The sequence below is a fragment of the Mizuhopecten yessoensis genome, unplaced genomic scaffold (assembly GCF_002113885.1).
Source record: "Mizuhopecten yessoensis strain PY_sf001 unplaced genomic scaffold, ASM211388v2 scaffold395, whole genome shotgun sequence".
NCBI lineage: Eukaryota > Metazoa > Mollusca > Bivalvia > Pectinida > Pectinidae > Mizuhopecten > Mizuhopecten yessoensis.
In genome coordinates this window covers 185,823-202,715 of record NW_018403525.1, presented here as the reverse complement: position 1 = coordinate 202,715, position 16,893 = coordinate 185,823, and the positions used below count along the sequence as shown (strand labels likewise).

Below are 16,893 nucleotides of genomic sequence, written 5' to 3'. Positions count from 1 at the left end.
TCTTTTCATAGTAATAAACAGTATATCAAAATAAATATTTATTAAAAAAAATTACCGAATTAACGAAATGTGCTGTCTCGCCACAATACCTTTATACGTATCTAAAACTAATTTTTCCTTGGGTTTTATGAACATTTCAATTTCCCTCTTAAGCAATCCATATCATAATTTTATGTCAATAGCTGATTTCCTAACATAATCGCACACTAATTTACTATTCCATTTAAAGGTAATATTGCGCTGAACCCATGTTTGCTTTATGGAAGAGTTGAGAACGTTCATCCAATTAAGGACGTTCGTCAAATCGAGCCTAATGAGTAGTTTGCCCCGTTTGTATGTGCTATCATACATTACGTTTTTGACATGTATTCTTTATCACTGATATTTGATAGATTATTGAATTCGAAACAGGTATTTTAAATATCCTGAAATCATTTGACGGTGTCATTACAAACATAAAACAAAAGTAATGAATTTATCATGCAACCAGTAGGCGGTATACGTTTGTATGTCAATGATAAATAAACCGATGTCACACACCCTGTTTTTCACAACCCATGTGATGTAGCGTTATATTAATGACTATCTTGACAAACCTTAGTCACGCTTTTTTCTTAATATTTTCTTCATGTTGGTAAGTTTGGATTATGAAAAGATTCTTGTTACTCAACAAATAAGTGTTTCTATGTGACGTTTCGACATCGATTTGTGGACAACTCGTACGCTTCACTGGTCATTCGTGTGGTGAAGGTAACCAATTACATACTGTACTAGGCATCGACACGTCACATAGAAACACTTATTGGGTGCATTGCGTAACAAGAAATCTTCCATAATCTAAGTCGCACTGCCTGTTTATCATTAGACCCAGTTCGTGTAGCGTCATAATTAAACTCTTTGTCCTGTCCTCTCGGAACCAACGTTATGTAGTGTTGTCATAGGTGAGAGCACTACGGAGTAGAATTAGTGATACAATAGGATAAAAAAGCGGGAATAATATATTTCCTTCTGATCTGATAAATTCGATACAACTGAATGAAAACGCAGAAAAAATACTTCTCATTGATTAAATCATTTCGCTCAAGCATTTTTGGTTTCACTTGTCGTTAGCTAAAAATACTCTACTTTTGTTAGATAACATAATGATTATTTCTATACATTTATAATGTTAGTGTTGCATTTCAATGTATAATAATGTACTAAACATAACCTCTTCCGTTACATTTGAATCAATGGCACATTTTTTATCTCAGTTAATTGATTTTAATTCCAGATACACATATGTAACGGTATGCATGGAGGTCCTATTTCTGTCATTTTGGATCAAACAAGTCTCAAAACTTTTGGGAAAAAGGTCCCAATGACACCCAAAGGGACTTCACAACCGGATCCTCACCAGATTATCAACAACAATGTGATGGCCAAACGTTTCGAAAAAGCTTTCAAAGACCCTAACACAAGCCCAGTCACGTCAAGGAGTCAACCACGACAGTCTCGGAACGATCCTATTGCTAACCAATTGCCTACAGGTAAAGATTTGTCTCTTTCCCGTTTTGCAAACATATCAACACTTTAGGAAAATACTACTCAGAGATATAGCCTTTATTGGTTAATGTTAAACTTAATAGTTAAATCCATACCCTTAACCAGAATAACAATGTATGTAATTTTAATGTAACATACTGTAAATGATAACATCATAAAAAAACTCTTTCATTTATATAACTTTATTTATTTGACAAAAATTATGAAAAACATCTACGTCAACTTATATGAATAACAATTTTTAGATAGGATATGGTAAATGAAAAAGAAAGTTTTCAAAACGAAGATCAGACTACAGTTAGGTAGAAGCAGGTAGTACGTTTTCAGTTTAGGGTGGTCGGGTGGTGCAGTGGATAGCGTACTTGCCTTTCACCAAGGCGACCGGGGTTCGATTCCCTGATTTGACGTGAAAAGGTCGGGGTTTCCTGTTTTCCGTTATTTTTCTTCGGGTAGTCCGGTTTCCTTCCACACTTAAGACCTCCCCCCGCCACGCGCTAACATCCGGGCAAACAAGAGTGATTAATATAATTTGAAATATCTTGTTTCATAATTGTTGTAAAATAAATAAAGTTCATATTTTATTTTTACGTTTACACATATTAATGATTATGTATTAAATACAGTTTTCGAAGAACAGACACAATCCGGACCGGACACCATACCACGTCGAAACATACAACTCACACATGTCCTTGTAAATAATGGCTTTAGAACTGTGAAAAACCTAACAATACGTCAAGGCAACGATCAAGTGGATCTGGGTAAAAGCTACAACGCTGATATAAGAAACATGGCATTAAACAATCAGAGACGGGAGATGCCAACGAACGGAAAGCATGTCAATTACAGCAGTAGGAAATCATTGGCTGAAAAAACGAATTTAAATGCCTTGGAAACTCCTGTGAATACGGTAGTGTATCCCGACTGGTATAATGTCATATTTAACAACTTGCCATCAGCGCAAGCACAACCGTTATTACAAAATATACAAAATAATTATGTGGACAAATTAAGCATGATACAGAATAAAGAGTCCAAACAAACAACTGATAAGAATATTGTACGCGGCCGCCAGGGATTACCGACGAGTTCTTTTCACAACCATAAGCCCTCCGTTAGCGTCAGCACGCCACCAGAAAACAGAAATCCCCCGCCGATGTTACTACTACTTGATAAAAATGTACTTCAGTCTAAAGGTAACGGTATTTTAAATTGGATTCCTCTATCACCGAACCAGCAAGTTGTTCAAGAACCCTCGACCAGTGTAAAGGAGGCAGATCTACATATGTTTAATACTACACCATCGACTCCTCTAACTCAACAAGTACAGCGGGTCGGCGCGAGGGGAGATACGGTTACATTTAATGTAAAGGTTGACAATGATCAAACGCTGTTAAACAGTCAACAACATAAAATGCTTCCGTCGTCCAAGCTTCCAGCCAACGCAGGATCTATAAAGAAATCTGAACAAATCCTGAAATTGCCGCAAGTTGGTGTTGATACCAAAGCAGCTGATATTCAACAGGTATTCAGTCATGTTAGTGGAGCTTCACCTCCTTCAACAGCACAACAGGAAAGTTCTAGTCTGCCTAGTAATCTCGTTACCAACATTAATACCGCTCATAGCGTCCCAGCATCCAAAAGTCAAACTGAAAGTTTTCAATCACCTTCAACGGTTGCCGAACGAATACAGAGTGCACCAAATCGGGGGTCGATATCGATAGAACAATCAGCAAGTATTGCGCAACGACAATCAACCAATCACGTAGCTCATGCTGCTAGGTCTCCGCCTGTTCAGAAGACAATACAGAGACTTAATCCAACGGGCAAACAGGTAACAGGTAACGTTGAAACGTCGTCAGGAACAGAAACGTTTCCGAGTAAAATCAATAGCAATGTATTTGAAAACCCGGCGTCAATTCATATGCAATCCCAAGTCAAATCACATTCACATACGGCTCAATCCCAAGCCAAATTACATCCACATACGGGTCAATCCCAAGCCAAATCACATCCCCATACGGGTCAATCCCAAGCCAAATCCCATCCCCATACGGGTCAATCCCAAGTCAAATCCCATCCACATACGGGTCAATCCCAAGCAAAATCACATCCCCATACGGGTCAATCCCAAGCCAAATCCCATCCACATACGGGTCAATATCAAGCAAAATCCCATCCACATACGGATCAATCCCAAGCCAAATCCCATCCAAATACGGGTCAATCCCAAGCCAAATCCCATCCAAATACGGGTCAATCCCAAGCAAAATCACATCCACATACGGGTCAATCCCAAGCCAAATCACATCCACATACGGGTCAATCCCAAGCCAAATCCCATTCCCATACGGGTCAATCCCAAGCCAAATCACATCCCCATACCGGTCAATCTCAAGCCAAATCACATCCACATACGGGTCAATCCCAGGCTAAATCACATCCACAATCAGGTTTAGGATTAACAACATCACAACAACAACATCTTCAATTTATAACGACGCCGTTTATACGATACGATCCTTCAGGAAAACCAGTCACATTCAATGTGGAAATGTCTTCAATGACAAACACTTGGCCAAATGATCCAAAGCAGGTATCTCCTCCTAGTGGTAATGAAAGGCAAACAACATCAGGAACCAACCCGTTTCTGAGTAATACAAACAGTAAAGTGTTTGAGAGCCCGATATCACAGAATATGCAATCCTCAGCGACGTCAGATCCACGCACAAGTCAATCTGGTATGGGAATAACTAGCACACGTGTAGACCCTTCGTCCGGAAATCAACATAATCAACATCAAACGGCATCTATACAACGTTACAGTCCGTCCGGAAAACCAGTCACATTCTATGTGGAATTGTCTTCAATGACAAACACTTGGCAAAATGATCCAAAGCAGGTAGCTCCTTCTAGTGGTAATGAAAGGCAAAACACATCAGGAACAAACCCATTTCTGAGTAATAGAAACAGTAAAGTGTTTGAGAGCCCGATATCACAGAATATGCAATCGGGTATGGGGATAACTAGCACACGGGTAGACCCTTCGTCTACAAATAGCAAACACTCAATTGTCCCTTCGCCACTTGATCGTGGAACATTTGAGTCGATGCCGTCAACCATGCACGAACAACAGTCACAAGGATTTATAAAGCAACCGGCTACAGGCATCAATACTCAGAACGTCGAGACAAAATCAGGAAATCTCCCCAATCAACCACAGCAGAACAATCTATACCATGGAAATACAATTGCGAAAGGTCATGCACAATTTCCTATGATGCTAACTGAAATGGCACTTCAAACTTTGAAAGCGGATCCATCACATCACCAAAACCTTGGGATTCCAAGTGAGCATTCCGAGTACATGAATATGCAAAATGAAGTGCACCATTCTGTTATTCCAAAACAGCCAGTCCAATATCACAACCATTTGCAAACACCACACTCAAGTAATAATAATGTTGTAACATCGAGTCACGCCGGTGGTAACACTAGTGAGAAATTAGACACTCTCCATACAATATTACACTTAATAATCGATGAACTGAGGAATACCGGTATGACCTATAAGAGTAATAAAAGGATGGTACATACAAATAAAAAAGCCAAATCTGAAAAAGTGAAACTTATATTGAAAACTGACACATTTAATCAACAGCCACTAAGTGGAAATAGTAAAACTGAGCAGCATAGTAGTTTGAATTCAAATACGATAACAGGAAAGCAAACACAACATACGATGTCAAAAATATCCAATTTGAAATCTACTCCACATTTTGACTCAAAATCAACTCAACACACACATCCAGTACAATCACATAATGAACATACACTCGATTCATCATGGCTACATCCAATGACAATTCGGAATATACAATCAAGAAGACCTAAACATCGACAGCAACAATTTCTGCAGCAAAACCAACAGCTGCTACAACAAAACCAGAAACATTCGCAGCAGCAAAAACAACAGCAGTCACCATCAACACAACCACATAGTCAGCAACTTCTAATGAGGCAGGATCATCAAAATCAACAAATTCAACAGCAACAAAGTCAACAACAATCGCCATCAACACAACCAGATAATCAAACACTATTTTTGAAGCAGGATCTACAAAATCAACAAATTCAGCAACACCAACAAAAACAACACCAACAAGTCCAACATCAGCAAAAGCCACAACAACCACAATCAACACAACCACATAATCAACATCTTTTATTGAAGCAGCATCAACAAAATCAACAACTTCAACAGCAACAAAGTCAACAACAATCGCCATCAACACAACCAGATAATCAAAATCTTCTTTTGAATCAGGATCTACAAAATCAACAAATTCAGCAACACCAACAAAAACAACACCAACAAGTCCAACAGCAGCAAAAGCAACAACAACCACAATCAACACAACCACATAATCAACATCTTTTATTGAAGCAGCATCAACAAAATCAACAACTTCAACAGCAACAAATTCAACAACAATCGCCATCAACACAACCAGATAATCAAAATCTTCTTTTGAATCAGGATCTACAAAATCAACAAATTCAGCAACACCAACAAAAACAACACCAACAAGTCCAACAGCAGCAAAAGCAACAACAACCACAATCAACACAACCACATAATCAACATCTTTTATTGAAGCAGCATCAACAAAATCAACAACTTCAACAGCAACAAATTCAACAACAATCGCCATCAACACAACCAGATAATCAAAAACTTCTTTTGAATCAGGATCTACAAAATCAACAAATTCAGCAACACCAACAAAAACAACACCAACAAGTCCAACAGCAGCAAAAGCAACAACAACCACAATCAACACAACCACATAATCAACATATTTTATTGAAGCAGCATCAACAAAATCAACAACTTCAACAGCAACAAATTCAACAACAATCGCCATCAACACAACCAGATAATCAAACACTATTTTTGAAGCAGGATCTACAAAATCAACAAATTCAGCAACAGCAACAAAAACAACAGCAACAAATCCAACAGCAGCAAAAGCAACAACAACCACAATCAACACAACCACATGATCAACATATTTTATTGAAGCAGCATCATCAAAATCAACAACTTCAACAGCAACAAATTCAACAACAATCGCCAAGAACAAAACCAGATAATCAAAAACTTATTTTGAATCAGGATTTACAAAATCAACAAATTCAGCAACACCAACAAAAACAACACCAACAAGTCCAACATCAGCAAAGGCAACAACAACCACAATCAACACAACCACATAATCAACATATTTTATTGAAGCAGCATCAACAAAATCAACAACTTCAACAGCAACAAATTCAACAACAATCGCCATCAACACAACCAGATAATCAAAAACTTCTTTTGAATCAGGATCTACAAAATCAACAAATTCAGCAACACCAACAAAAACAACACCAACAAGTCCAACAGCAGCAAAAGCAACAACAATCACAATCAACACAACCACATAATCAACATCTTTTATTGAAGCAGCATCATCAAAATCAACAACTTCAACAGCAACAAATTCAACAACAATCACCAAGAACAAAACCAGATAATCAAAAACTTATTTTGAATCAGGATTTACAAAATCAACAAATTCAGCAACACCAACAAAAACAACACCAACAAGTCCAACAGCAGCAAAAGCAACAACAATCACAATCAACACAACCACATAATCAACATCTTTTATTGAAGCAGCATCATCAAAATCAACAACTTCAACAGCAACAAATTCAACAACAATCACCAAGAACAAAACCAGATAATCAAAAACTTATTTTGAATCAGGATTTACAAAATCAACAAATTCAGCAACACCAACAAAAACAACACCAACAAGTCCAACAGCAGCAAAAGCAACAACAATCACAATCAACACAACCACATAATCAACATCTTTTATTGAAGCAGCATCATCAAAATCAACAACTTCAACAGCAACAAATTCAACAACAATCACCAAGAACAAAACCAGATAATCAAAAACTTATTTTGAATCAGGATTTACAAAATCAACAAATTCAGCAACACCAACAAAAACAACACCAACAAGTCCAACAGCAGCAAAAGCAACAACAATCACAATCAACACAACCACATAATCAACATCTTTTATTGAAGCAGCATCATCAAAATCAACAACTTCAACAGCAACAAATTCAACAACAATCGCCAAGAACAAAACCAGATAATCAAAAACTTATTTTGAATCAGGATTTACAAAATCAACAAATTCAGCAACACCAACAAAAACAACACCAACAAGTCCAACATCAGCAAAGGCAACAACAACCACAATCAACACAACCACATAATCAACATCTTTTATTGAAGCAGCATCAACAAAATCAACAACTTCAACAGCAACAAATTCAACAACAATCGCCATCAACACAACCAGATAATCAAAAACTTCTTTTGAATCAGGATTTACAAAATCAACAAATTCAGCAACACCAACAAAAACAACTTCAACAGCAACAAATTCAACAACAATCGCCATCAACACAACCAGATAATCAAAAACTTCTTTTGAAGCAGGATCAGAAAAACCATCTACAGCAACGAAAACAACAGCTACCAATTCAACAGCATCTTAATCAACAGCAACCACGCACAACAAAACCAGATAATCAACAACTAACACTGCAGCAAAATCACCAACAGAATCAATTATTTCAGCAGCAACAACAAAAACAACAGCAACAAATGCAACATCAACTGAAGCAACAACGACCACCTTCAACACAACCACTAACTCAGCAAATACTACTGCAGCAAAATCATCAGTACAGTACATTATTTCAGCAGCGACAACAGCCGCCATCAACACAACAACCTACATTGAAGGGTCATCAAAAGAATCATATTATTCAGCAGCAACAGCAAACGCAAAAAAATACGCCATCAACACAACCACATAATACACACTTTTTAATGCGACAAATACAACATCAGCAACAACTTCAACAGCAGCAGAACCAACAACAGTCATCAATACAGTCAGACAATCAACATAATCTATTGAATCAGCATCAACAGAATCAGCAAACGCAGCAGAAGCAGCAATCATCACAAAATAACTCGCCATCAGCCCAGCAACATAATCAAAATATGTTACCACTGCAGAATCATCAACAGAATCAATTATTTCAGCAGCAACAACAAGCACAAAAACAGCAACAATTTCAACAGCTTAGGCAACACAAACAACCACCATCTACACATCCACATCATCAACTACCACAGCAACATCAATTACATCAACAGGAACACATTTTTTTGCATCAAGAGACGAAGCATGAAAAACAACAAAAAACAAAACAACAACCATTTCAGCAAAACGAAGTATTCAATCAACAACAGGTACAAAATTCACAACAGACTCAACAACACAGAGGTCAACATAATGGGCAATATAAACAACAGATACAATTTAATCATCGTGTAGAAATAAATCTACCTCAGCAGTAGAAGTAACAGCAATACCATGTCAATCAATCGCACCAACAACACCGGCAAGTGTTGTCGCCCAGTGAACAGATGTTGACACAACATAACAAACAACTGGCAGCAGGAATCCAAACAACAGCAAATCTCCTTCTGTAACGGAATTAACATCCCATGTTTCAACTTGTGCTCACGGCAATCTACAGTGTAGTACTAGAGATGCAAGGCAATATTGGCAATATTGGCAATATTACATACGGGCATTAATCACACAACATAGCTGTTATACTAAATTGATTCAGCAGATGGAATGGATTTATCTAATAACTGCAATAGGTTTCATCATTTCAGCCCGTTCGTTGTTATTTCGCTTATTTCATAGTGTAACTAAATATCACGCCCCGTGTTAGCACAAAACGTTTTGGGCGTTCGACGTCACGCCTGACATCGATTTTCTTTCTGATCAGAGATTTTAAACCATCTATAGATTTACTTAAATATTTAGTTCATGTGATGAACTAGATATCTTTCTCGTGAGTGTCCACTACTATAAATATCCAGTCGGTTGCGTTTACGTACTTCATGTGCACCCCTAGAACATGTGTTGACAGACTTATCAATTTTATCATTTACAAATTTGCGTTGACGTTCGTCATGCCATGCGGATAACGAAATTAAGCATAACCACTGGAATTTGGAGGATAAAAATAAATTACCTGCTCAACATTCTGAGAGAGTGAACTTAATTTTGAACTTACCATTGCTCGTGGGTTTCTCCATATGTATTCATATTTCATACCTATGAACATATCACAATGTCCGTGATAAATTTCAAATGCTGATAAAAGTTAACTTGCAACACAGGATTTTGCTAGACCTTGATTGCAAAATAGTAAGACACGATTCGATTATATTGAGAAATATTTTATTTCTTTGTACGAAGTGAATGTTTTTGATTTATATATTATTTTTTGCTGTAATAAACCAGTTCTTAATTTGAGGAAGTGATTTTATTTTATTTTGATATGGTCGTTGATAAAGCGAAAAAACGCCTACGCTTTGCTTTCGGAACAGCTCTATTTTATGATCGGTAAATCTGATCTTATTCCGAATGTGTGTGGTTTGTTTTTCAGACAATTTATGTCCTATTTTCAACAATTTCGAGTTCAGATTGCGATGTTCCAGTGGAAGCCACCCAGGTTATGAAAATCTGTCGAGAGGAAATAAATAATCTGTCTGACAAAGATTTACATATTAAATTATAATTTGTTCATATTTGTATATTCATTATTTATTTACATCATACGTTATTTGTGAACACTGCACCATTACTTATACACGTAGGAAATAACATGATTGTGATAATTTCAATGCTGAAGAAACGCAAACCATATCAAACACAGACGTTGTTAGTAAAATCAATTATTTATTACGGTCAGTTGATACGTTTTTACAAAATAAAAGAGGCACGGCAGTCTAGTGGTAGGACGACGGGCTCGTGACCGAAGGGTTGCAGGTTCGAGTCCTTGTGTTATATCCTTGAGCAAGATACTTAACTCTCCGCTTGTTCCAGTATACGCAGCTGTAAATGAGTACGTGGTTGAGCAGTGCTAGAATTGTTGAATGTTAGCGGTGAGCGCCGAAATGGCAGCACCGGCTGTATGTTCCACAGGGAGTTGAGAAAGATATTGGCTGGTTGCAAAACACATATAACCAAGGATTATTATTTGTGAACCGCTTTGAGACGACATAAGAACTAGGTTGTGATAAAGCGGTATATATAAGAACATCGAATTGTTATTATTATTATTATTATTATTATTAAAACTCACAATAGAACAATTCTTTGTTTTTTATAATACACTTGTTATAGAAACAACGGATGTGCCACATGATTTCATCGATCGATTGTTGTAACGCTGTTCACTTTGTAGTGTTAAATCATGTTGAAGGGTTGTTATTAGACCAAGGTTAAGGTTATATAAGGAAACATAAAGGGTACAAACGTTTTTCGAACGACTACTGTATATATGCTTTCTTTCCATCTAAAACAACGTTAAAAAGAGACAACATATGTGCATATAAAAAGTAAAGTATGTCGTATAAAAATGTAATAATATACTTTGATGAATTCAAAATATTGTATTCCGAATCAGCAAACAAGAATAAATTTTGCAAACATAACTAAGTCTGTTCACCATTACTGCAAACAGAAGTAGCCTATCTAAGTTTTTATTTGATAGAAATATATTTCGATGCATTATGTAATATTGGGATTCGTTATTTTATATGAATTTTGACGCTATTTCAAATAAATTTTGATTTCTCGTTTAATTATTCGTTACTCACTATGAATGTACATATTTGTATTATAAGATATAGCACTAATAAGAACGAGTGTGTTACAATCATTATACGACGTCTGTTCAACACGACATTCAAATATCAAACACTTCAAAAAACTAAACGTAACATTTCAGTACAATTTATAGATGCATTATATAAATACATACATATCAAATATAATTTTATTCATTTCTTAGTAGCTATTGAATCATCACTTGAAAATGTGAAACAATTAGATGGACATTTCCATTTCAAATCAAATCATTGGCATCTTATTTGAACCAATATTTGTATAATTTGAATCATACTAATTATGTTTGTGCACCTTAACAGCAAATATAGTACGAATACTTAACAGATTTGAGATAAGTTATCACGCGAAAGATTATGTAGGCTAATTCATTTGGAATATTCATGGATTCTATTTCTAAAAGAAAATTAGCATTCATTTATTTCTGGACACAAGGAATCAAATGCAAATATATTTCTATTTGTAAGATTGTTTGTTATATTTAAAGTGAATGCTTATATTCTATTGTCAAACAGTTTTGCTAGAATTAATCAATCATTACACATCCAACAGGCGATTGGGTTTTTTTCCGCATAATGTCAGTCTTCACCGTCGACATATTGTATCATAAGTCAGAGCCATAGTAAATATCTTCTACCTTAAATACATTGGTGAAAAGTGATGTTAGTCACACTAAAAGACATCAAAATAACTAAAGAAACACTGATCAGAACGAGTGTTACCATGAATTCCGTTTCGGACACTTCCGGAAAACGGTATTGAATATTTGTATATGGTTTGTTTGTATTTAACGTCCTCTTAACAGCTATGATCATTTAAGGACATCCCAGGTTTTGGTGAAGGAGGAAAGGCGAGTTCCCGGAAAATACACACCGACCTACGGCCAGTACCTGGCGCCCGTATGCCTCGATCCCGCGACCCAGTGGTGAAGGGCTAGTGGTAGCAGAATGTCAGACGCCTTAACCACCTGGCCCCCGCGGCCCCCGACATTATTAAATATTAATTGTGATCCTAATTCGTATAACGCCAACATCAATAATGGTTGGTTGGATGGTTGTACAGGGTTTAACGTCTTATCGCAGTCATCTTGAAGGGCAAAAACACCAGAAGTCGTCGGGACTCTAAATAAGAAAGACAGTATAGATCTCAGCCATTCAAAACATCGGAGACTTAACGAAGTCTTCTGGAAGCATGTCAACATTTAAATGTTCAAACTGAAGCGTCTTCGTTAATTAGTTTTCCAACATTGTTCTCCTCCCGATTTAAATTCTTCCATAATATACCAAGATATGTTCATTATATCTATTCTACCAAGTAAAATATAATGAAGGTGTGTTATCGTAGTTATTTATCTTGCCTGTCAAACTCGTATATCTTTGGGAAGGATTACATTTCTGTGTATGTCTAACAATTGGTCGATTTGTGATAACGACACGGACCTAAGAAGATACATCTTGCTGACTACCTGGGAGTGACGCTATCTAAGTGAGTTGAGGGATGTTTTTGTATGATTTGTGACAGTCTACATCTATGAACATCTTGCCTTGAGACTATCTCAAAATTTGGGTAATGAATCACCACAAACGTCATATTCACCGCCATTTGGTTTCAATTCAACAGACGATAATCATTTAAGCAATGCCTTCATTCTTGATGCGAGATGTTCATATCAAAAACAACAATCTATTGATATTGGTCGATGATAAATTAACTGTAAACAGACTAAAAAACGCCAGTTCAGGTTAATCTGATCGTGCGCTTGACTTGTTTTTCTTCAATATAGTATTTGAATTAAAACTCATTAGTCTGACAAAAAGAAATGCAGGCACCCTTATTTGACAGGTTTTAATGCTTCCTTGTGTACCCTAGCAATTTTGTGGAGGCTGTTTTGGAAGAGTGTATGATCTAGCGTTATTTACCAACGAAAGGTGTAAGTGCATCTCACACGTGTCTCTTAGACCATTGTAGTGTAATTAAATACATATGTGCCCAGAGCACACTTACATTAAGGAGGCACGGTAGTCCAGTGGTAGGACGCCGGGCTCGTGACGGAAAGGTTGCGGGTTCGCGTCACGGCACGGCAATGTGTTGTATCCTTGAGCAAGATCCTTAACTCCGCTTGTTACAGTCTACTCAGCTGTAAATGAGTACGTGGTTGGGCAGTGCTAGAATTGTTGAATGCTAGCTGTTAGCGCCGAAATGGCAGCTCCGGCTGTATGCTCCCCAGGGAGGTGAGAAATGTACTGGCTAGTTGCAAAGGCCCTATAACCACGGTTAATAATTTGTGAAACGCTTTGAGACGACCTACGAACTAGGTTGTGATAAAGCGGTATATAAGAACCTACAATTATTATTATAATTATTATTATCATTACATAACAATGATAAATCGTCTTGAAGAATATTCCACATGTTTGTCTGTACACTGTGATAAATGTTACATTAGTATTATTGTTTTATAAAACAAAACTGATAATCGTCTCATGAAACTAATTAAAATAATTACACAAGATAAATGCATATTACGGTTATTTGCCAGAAACATGATTATCATTTGCTGATTAATGCTGTAGTGTCATCATGATGCACAAAGAACAAAGTAAGTCAAAATGTTCTTAGGTTTTTTATTTATATTGTTTTAATTCAATTTTTACATAATTACTGCAAAATGCAAGAACTGACAGATGAATATGAACATGTACGTCCTGACAAACGACCTTTGTCGGTACGTATTGTAAGGGAAGAAGATAAATTAAGAAGTTACTTCATTGTATTAAAGATTGAAACTTGAAATGTCATTAATTTCAGTACAATCATTCATAGACAGTCAAAATCCTCAACAATAGGTTAACTCAAATACAGTAGATGAAGACAGATCGATATGTTATCATGATACGCTTCATTATATACCCATTAATTAAATTAAATATTTAATATATGCTACTTAATTCATAATAATTCATAAGTACATACTAAATATGATGTAATTGTTTGAATTGCAATAACTGAAAGCGGTGTGTCATGTTTTATTTCGAAATTCTGAAATGCGTTTGTTAATACAACTATCGAGTAACTCCTTGTAGATGCTTTTCCAATACGACAATAACAATATATATACACCTGAAAATGAAAGCCCTATCATAACAGTGTCGGAATGGAATGATTTGAATACCTAAGGCTAGCAATCCAAATAAGTTGTCAAAGATACACATCTGGGGGAGGGGAGATAACAGCGAAAACTAAACTTGATTGCCTTATCACCGACGATTAAAGACCTTTTCTTTTCGTCTTTAATAATTGAAAACATACAAAACAACATGGACTAACCAGGAAACATTGCAAAACAATTGAGTAGAATAATACACACTATAGAAAAATTGCGTCTTCTCTTCTTCAGTTTCAGTGAGGAAAAACATGTCTTAGTGTATGCATCATAAATTATTTTATCACATGATCGGCCTGTTATCCAGTGAATTCGCCCGTGTGATATTTTTACATGTGTCACTAGTGTAATATACCCTGGAGCGTTTTACATTGTGCCAGTCAGAAATCAGACATGTACATCCCTATGTGTGTGTGTGTGTTACGTGCACCTCCCCACACAATGGTCATACTGCCGATGTTAATATTTTTCAATGGTCAGCTATCACATTAATTATCGCTAGACCGGAACGACATAAAAATCAACGGTTCTGCAACTACTTTTTGATTGCATTTTAATGGTGCATGTAGCATAAAAACAAGCATTTATCAGGAAACATGTCATGTTTTAATTAAGTGATATTCTATGTAATATAAATAAACAATTGACATTAAATACAAAAATTTGGGTTGACTTTGGGCTATTATAAACTTCAGAAATATTAAAAACAAAATAGAAGGTTTAAACGAAACATTTTTTGTTGAATAAAACACCATATGACCTGGAGCAGGTAAGGTCATGATTTGTCGGCTTGAGATAAAGTAAGGAAAATGTGATTTCGCTTGGATATCTCAATAATAAAGACAACAGTATGACACGTTTTAATTGAATTTGATTGATAAGAAAATTTGTAAAGGGTCGGTTTCCAAAACGGCCCTTTCTCTGATTCAAATTTCCTGTTGGTGGTGCATTGCACATGCCGTTGTGGTCACAAATCTATAAAGTATAAAGATTTAGGTCACTTGGTTTGTTTTTTATGGCTCCTCAAAGTTGTACCTTTCAGAAGCTGTCTAAGTGTTGATAAAATGTGCATGTTATGTAAAATATTAATGAAAATCTAATCAAATGATGGTCACCGTAAAGAATACATTCATGGCATGATTGTGACAAAAAATCATGTTTCCATCGCGCCATTTGGCTGTTTTATGGAAGAAACAATCTCAAAAATGCCATTTTCGATGATAACATTTTAGACACAAAAACTGTGTTTTTTAGAGAATACACCCTTTTATGGGCGTTGGATGCAAACCAATTTTTATCCTATTAAACAGTACGTAATATGCTATTGATGAGAGGAAAAATCATCAAAATGTAAGTGGTGGAACATTTTCAAATGTTGGGTTGAATTAGCCTATGGTTGAATTGCCGATTTTCGACTTTCTTTAGATAATTAACAAAAAAACGAGAGTATTTGCTCGGTATGTTGAGAATATGTACACAGATATGAAAAAAAGTGAGAGAAACACTTTTTCATAAAAAAAATCCAAGATGGCTACTTCACAAGTCCCCGTGGTTGAAGACATTGGCTGACAAATAGACAGAACAACAAACAAAACGTGTTCCTTATGATTTTGGTTGGTTTTCGCATTTACGGGAGTGTTCATAGCTACGGGCGATTGTATAATACCTATATTTATAAGTTTGGTTAGTCACATGGTAACGGGGATCTTTCATATCGAGCCCCAAACATACTTTCGACATATGCACTCCGTTGCCGCATGGAAAACTATTTCAAGTTTTGTCGGAATTTCTTTACCTGTGGTTGTAATGGTCGAGGGTTTTCCAGCGTCCTGTAATACCCAAGGTAGTACAAGATACTGGAGATGTGCGCACACATTCCCATCGTTCTCTCTCCAACTGGGCACTGGCAGTAGTAGTCCTTTATTGGGGCCTCAACATCGGGTGAAACGGTGAACCGTATCCAAACGTTATATTTCGTTTGGCTTTTGTGTCGAGAATGTATTTGACATCGGAGAAGGTCTGGGGAGTGCTGGTAAAGCCACACCTCATAGTCTCCGTCATCACTTAAATGTTCGGCGATGTAACCAGGAGCCAGAGATATCTGATACGTTCCACACGTAATGGTTCTCAAGTAATCAAGATCGAGACGGGGAAACAGTACGGAAGATGCATCCATCTTGACAAACTCGGACCTTGCCCGTCTAGATAGATCCGGATCTGTCTTGACTCTCTGAGCTAAACCATTCGGTGTTGTCAAACGGTCCTTCATACGTTCAGCCATTAGCCTATCTTTGGCATCTCTCTCTGGAGATCTCTGGTAGATCGGTC

General features: G+C 36.6%; 1 protein-coding gene across 1 annotated transcript; it reads left to right on the top strand.

Moving 5' to 3' along the window:
* Positions 1-1,360: 1,360 nt before the first annotated feature.
* LOC110447514 (alpha-protein kinase 1-like) lies at positions 1,361-10,004 on the top strand. The gene is made up of 3 exons (XM_021493271.1): positions 1,361-1,529; positions 2,169-6,349; positions 7,910-10,004. Exons 1-3 carry the CDS (start codon positions 1,361-1,363, stop codon positions 9,047-9,049), a joined length of 5,490 nt encoding a protein of 1,829 aa, XP_021348946.1. The 3' UTR covers positions 9,050-10,004.
* The last annotated feature ends 6,889 nt before the right edge of the window (positions 10,005-16,893 follow it).